The 6,000-nt window shown below is 49.3% G+C and overlaps 1 protein-coding gene across 1 annotated transcript in view; it reads left to right on the top strand.

Annotated features, from left to right (window-relative positions):
• The first annotated feature begins 5,276 nt into the window (after window positions 1–5,276).
• RABGAP1 (RAB GTPase activating protein 1) overlaps window positions 5,277–6,000 on the top strand; it is a 49,419-nt gene continuing 48,695 nt past the window's right edge. Inside the window, exon 1 of the mRNA XM_026049508.1 lies at window positions 5,277–5,473. Within this exon, the coding sequence (XP_025905293.1) occupies window positions 5,324–5,473 (150 nt within the window). The 5' untranslated portion in view covers window positions 5,277–5,323. The remainder of the gene's footprint in view (window positions 5,474–6,000) is intronic.

Below are 6,000 nucleotides of genomic sequence, written 5' to 3'. Positions count from 1 at the left end.
CGACTCGGAACCGCATCGCGGCGCCCCCGGAAGCGCTTCCCCCGCCCGCCCCCGGAAGTGCCTCCCGGCACCGCCTCCCCTCCGCACGTCACGTGGTGGGGGCGGCAGCGGCGGCGGGGCCCGGCACCGGGAGGCGGCGGCGGCGGCCGGGGTAGGTCGGCTCGGCTCGGCTCGGCTCGGGTCCGGTCCGGTCCGGTCCGGTCCGGCTGAGCCCAACGCGGCCGTCGGGTCGGGCCCGGCCCGCGCTCCGCGCACGCGCGTCACGGCGGGCGGCGGCCGCAAGCGCCGGACCGGGCCGGGCCGAACCGGGCGCCCTGGCGGTGCCGCGCCCGCCGCCGCTCACGGCCCGCGGCCTCTGCCCCCTTCCCCGCGCAGCCTCGGGCTGCCCGCCCCGCGAACCGGGCCCGGGGACGAGCGGGGCGGGCAGCGCGGAAGGAGGCGCCCGGAGCGGCGGCGGCCCCGGTTTCTCGGGCCCGCGGAGGGGTCGGGGCGGGGCGGAGGAGGAGGAGGAGGAGGAGGAGGGAGGGCGCGGAGCCGCCGGCCGCGCTGCGCCGTCGGTGCCCGCGGGGCTCGGGCAGAACCGGCCGCCGGAGCGCGGCCGCTGTCCCGCAGTCTCGGGGGCTTCGCTAGAAAACACGGAACCCCGCGGGCGTCCCCGTGGCCGAGGAGATTCCAGCGACTCCAGAGTTTTGTTGGGAGTCTCCGCCGGTCCTGCCGAGCGCCGGGRCGGACGGGCTGGTGCTCGCCAGCGAGCGGAGGAGCCGCTTCCCTTCGCCCGGCCCCTGCGCGGGCAGGGCTCCGTGCACAAAACCAAGTGTTTTCCCTTCGAGTCTGTTTGGTGCCGGTGGGAGCAGCAGGGGCTGCGGGAGCCTTCACAGCTGCGGCCCCCCGTGCCCGTGCGGCCCCCCGTGCCCGTGCGGCCCCCCCGTGCCCGTGCGGCCCCCCGTGCCCGTGCGGCCCCCCGTGCCCGTGCGGCCCCCCGTGCCCCGGCCGCTCACGGGCAGTTCGCGCCAGTGACGCTCTTGTGATGCTCTAGCTAAGGCAGCGTCAGCGTTTCTTTTATAAACCACTGATTCCCAGGGCCTGCGGCCTGGTTTGGGGGTTGAGGAATTTGCTTCATGCACGAGCCTAAAACTAGACTTTTGTTCTCTGAGTTAACGGTGGGAATTACGATTTAGAGTAAAATTCTAAATGTTCACATCATAATCGTGAGTCTGCTAAGGTTTGTTAGCAAAGACGGCAGCAGCTCAACTCTTGTCTGACTCCTGGGCTTATGTGTCCTGGATAACACCCTGGTTGCTTCCCGGGATTTGTGCTTGAATGCTCCGTAAAAGAGCAAGGAGTTGGAGTTTGAGGCAGTGCTGTCTTCGGATAAATGCCTCGTTCTCATCTGGCCCTTGAGGGAACATTTGTGGCTGTGGGAATGTTTTAAAATAAACAGACCAGTTAGTACTGCTGTTGATACACTTCAAAAAATCATTAATTATTCTTTTTAGTWGTTTTAAATCTTTATTTTCACATGCACCATTCCAGTAACTTTCTTCATTTTGGGTGCGAAAAGTACTTATTTTTGGGGGAATGTGTTTTGCATGGGGAAGGAAAGACTGTAGCTGTTTCCTTTACAGAGAGGTGCATAAAGATGAAACATATGATGAAGCAGCTTAATCATGTGATACCTTGGAAGAAGGTGGTTGTTAGTAATTGATTTTCTTCACGCATTTTTTTCGCAAAACTGCAATAAAATGCACGTTCTGCATGTGCTCAGAAAACGCCAAACCACATCTCCTTCTCCCCACATCTGTCCCTGTGACATCAGGTTTTGCTCTCCAATTTCTCATGCTGCTCAYGCTAAAACACCTGGTGCAACTGCCTGTAACTACCCCACTGTACGGCAGCGTTTGCCAGATTTTTTCTCGGACTGTGTGTATTTATAAAACAATATATGACATGTAGATTGTGCAGAGGGAAAAAATCACAGATGTTAAAGAACCTTGATTTCAAGGTAACTTCTGTTTTAAATGGTCAGAGAAGTTYACAGTAAAAATGCTTTGATTTTGCTCACATTATGGCTTTATGTGGAGCTGTGGGTATCCCAGGTCGGGCTAACGCGGTGTCCCCTTGGAAATGGAGTGAAACCGGCTGCAGTTTCTGGGGCCTTGCCTGAGGAGTTGCACTGTGTCAAGGTGGCTTTCAGGCATCAGTGTTAACCAGAAAGTTTCTTTATACATATATATATATATATATATATATATATATATATATACACACATATATACTATCTACTTTTTGTTGTTTTACATTATTCCTGGCAATATTTAACAAGGAAAATCTTGCTCAGAGTTTGTAAGTCAGGTGCCAAATATCGGGAGCAGTTAAGCAAGAGAAATACACACACACACACACACATATATTTATTAAAGCTAATGATGAGTTTTGTGGGTTTGCTTCCCCAAATCCTTTGAGATTTTAGCGTGACGAGTGCTCTTCTTTTGAACATTAGCTTGATTGAGGGAAGCTGGTACTGATGTTCAATTACTTTAGAGATAAAGAAGAATATTAAAAAATGGTAGATTGATTCCTGGCCTTGCACTGTGGCCTCATATAATAACAGTAAGCACAGTGGGAGGGTGAATGGTGTTCAGAGTTAGAATTCAAAATAATGTTGAAAACAGTGACCCGGGAACCAGGCGTGTCACTCTCCTTCTGCAGCTTTTYCCAGGGAGCTTTTTGCTCTTTGTGGGAGGAGAGACAAGGTTTCTCTTAATTACAAAGCTGAGCAAAGAAATAAGTTAATAAAAATTAGCTTTTTAGTATGCATTTTGCCTAGACATTCTGTCTGCTGTAGAGGCGTGAAGACACCTTCAGGCAAATGCTACCTTGCTGTGGTGTAGTTTTGTGTCAAGAACTAACCTATGCTGAATTGGAAAGCTCCTTTTTATTTATGTTGAAACAAACCAAAGCCTCTTCCATTGCAAGGAGTGAAACACGGGCTCTCCTGAGGAACACTAACCCTTGAGATCTGCACATAGCTGGGGGGATCTCTTCTTGCACATCACTACGCTGAGAGTGAACAGGGAGCTGAAGCTCCTCAGACAAGTTGCAGGTGCTGTTGAAGCGCCCTGGCGTCCCCGGGGAGCCCGAGAGCTGCCACGGAGGATGGCTCCACTCCGTGGGTCTTTGGTGTGAGCCCTTCTTGACTGGCTTTATTTTAACAAACTCCTGGACTTTCTGGGGTGGATTCTGCTCTTGAGAGTTTTATGATGTAGGTAGAGGTCATTTCCAACAAAGAAAGTGATCTAAAGTAAAATGTGGAGGAAGTAAATGCATACAAAGCAAAGTATGGGAATATGAAAATTTTGGTTAACCTGGACAATATTTTAGTGTTTTTGGTATTTTAATTCCATGAATTTTGTGGCTGGTTCCACAGTGGTTGGGTAACTGTGCCTTGCTTGCTGATACCTCATTAATCTACAAGAGTTTTTTATGGTTTTCTTATCTCATGTAATTTCGGTGAGACTTTTGCGCACTGTAAGACTGGCAAAATTGGGCTAATTTGGACCTCCTGCGGTAGCAATTCCGTGTTGTGGAACTGCCGCGGGGTTGGGCTGAGCCAGCTGTGCCCCGGGATCCAGCGCGGGGCCTCTCTGCCCCGCTCTGTGCTGAGAGAGGGAGCCTTTTCGTCTTCAGTTGAAGTTAATGCTGCGGGAAGGTGCCAGATTGAAAGACTTTGGAAATGGACGAAATTAACATTTCAAGCCAGACGTGGCATACCAGAATAAATTGCTGAATTGATCTGTGCCTAGATGATCTTTATAGCTGCTTGTGATCAAAGGCAGCTTTTTGGCTTGTGCAGAGTGGCAGATACGAATTTGTACTGTTTGAATGAAAATAATAAAGCAAAAGAGTTATTAAATGCTTGAAGCTTATTTTTATTTTGTGCTTCAGTTTATTCAGTATACTTATTTTTAGATGATCTGTGTATAGTGTAGGTGATGTAAAATTTTATTAAAAAACTAGAGAGTAGTGTCTCACCTYGAAGGTGCTGTGCATGAACAGCCAGTGTTCCGCCTCTCGGGCGCTGTTGCCTCCCTCACTTGCGCCCGTGTAACGTGTTCCAGGGCCGCAGAGCAGCAATGAGGAAAGACGCGGATTTAAAAATCATCTAGGGGTGGGAAGGTAAAAGATTCTTGGTCTCCTGGCCGGTTTTCTTGTCCTGTTAGTGGCTGCGGAGAGGGGTGTTGCCGGGAATAACCCCAGGCTCTGCTCTCTGCGGCGGYGCCGCTCCGGCGTGCAGGGCAGCGCGCGAGCGGGGCCCGCGGGGCTCGCACGGCCCCCGTTGCCCCGGGCCTCGGCCCCAGCGAACGGGCAGCAACTCGAGCCCGAAGGCACCTTCAGGCTTGCACACGTTTCTGAGTATGTAGCCACCCGAGCTGTTGCGATAGCGTGAAAAAACCCACAGTGATAAGGATAAAATTGGGATTCTGAGAAATTTAATCAGCCATTTTTATCATAATGGTGTGCCTGGAGCCAGGGATTCTGAGAACCTCTGCAGTCGGGTTCAAGGTGTGCAGCTGAACTTCACCTTTTGTTCCTTGCTTCAAATGTGTCCCAGTGCCAGTTCTAGCATTTTTAACTCGTCTGTTGGCCCTGACTCTCAGTACAGCTCCAGCCTACGCTGTTCTTCCTCCTTCTTGGAAGTCTTGTCTTTTATTGTTCGGCACAGTGCGGAAGATTCAGCACAGTTCATAGAACACTGTGTGTCCCAAGGTTAGAGAGTGTCTTTTGCCCAAAATATTGAGTCACATGTAACTTTTTGTTTGGGGGAAGAGACTGTGACAGCCGCGTAGTAATCAGCGGGCACTGAYACCTTCAAAATGAACTTTTGATCACAGATGCAGACAGGTTATCTGAAGGAAGTAAAGAGACTTTATGTAGTTCTGGTCCTAATCTGAGTCCGCTAGCACTGGGCATAGTGTGTGCTGCAAGGGCCTGCTCTGGGCAGGATGGYGCTGGATGTAACCATGAGCTACTGAAAAGAGATTTATTGACGTCCTCTGTGTGAGCTGTGGAAACCCATGCTCTAGAAGTAGTGTGTTTCATAGCAAAATCCAGACAGGCCCTCGGGTGAACACAGACAGAGGGTTGTCAGGTGGTTATGCTGTTAGATGTGTCACTTTTAATTTTTTTTAATAGTCAGGAGGCTTCAGAAAAAGTATTTCAGCTTTTCAGCATGAAGTTTATATAAGTATTTTTATGATTTTTGTTTTTCAGGAGTTTGTAAAATACTTAATCTCATTCATGAGTCGAACTTCCTTTTTAAGTCATGGATGACAAGGCTTCTGTTGGAAAAATCAGTGTCTCTTCAGACTCGGTATCCACTCTTAACAGTGAAGATTTTGTCTTGGTTTCCAGGCAAGGGGATGAAACACCATCTACAAATAATGGTAGTGATGATGAAAAAACAGGACTGAAGGTAAGAATCAATAACTTGAGTTTGTTCTCTGTTCTTCTAAACCAAACTAACCATAGAAGAGCTTAAAGAGGGACTTCTTTATTGTGGAAAACTTGACAGAAGAGAGAACTTATTCAAGAATGGATTTTGCCAGTCTATTGGACTAGCATTCATCTTTTCCTTAGCAGCTTTTGGAACAGAGACTTTACTGAAGTTTCTTGATGCCTTTGCTCATCTTGCCTTTGTCTCCAGCTGATTTGTTGTTCTTCATTGCTTTGATACCTGGGCAAGATATGCCGTTATAGTGGATACTTTCTTTTACRTAAGACTCTTACTGACTGCTAAACCAGATGGTTAAGAGTCTGAAGATCTTGTCTTTGTTTAATCTGGCAAAAAAAGCTGACTTAAGTTTTATTGCAATTGAGAAGGATTGGTACTTCACATCACAGGAGAGTCTACAGATATTTGAGGTTTTCTTGAATAATCAGCTTGGTTTTCTGTAAAACTTGCTGAAAGACTGGAACCTCTTGCTTATCTTTTTAGAATCT

The sequence above is a fragment of the Nothoprocta perdicaria genome, unplaced genomic scaffold (assembly GCF_003342845.1).
Source record: "Nothoprocta perdicaria isolate Ctin4 unplaced genomic scaffold, notPer1 scaffold_6, whole genome shotgun sequence".
NCBI lineage: Eukaryota > Metazoa > Chordata > Aves > Tinamiformes > Tinamidae > Nothoprocta > Nothoprocta perdicaria.
This window is presented reverse-complemented; position numbering and strand designations above follow the sequence as displayed.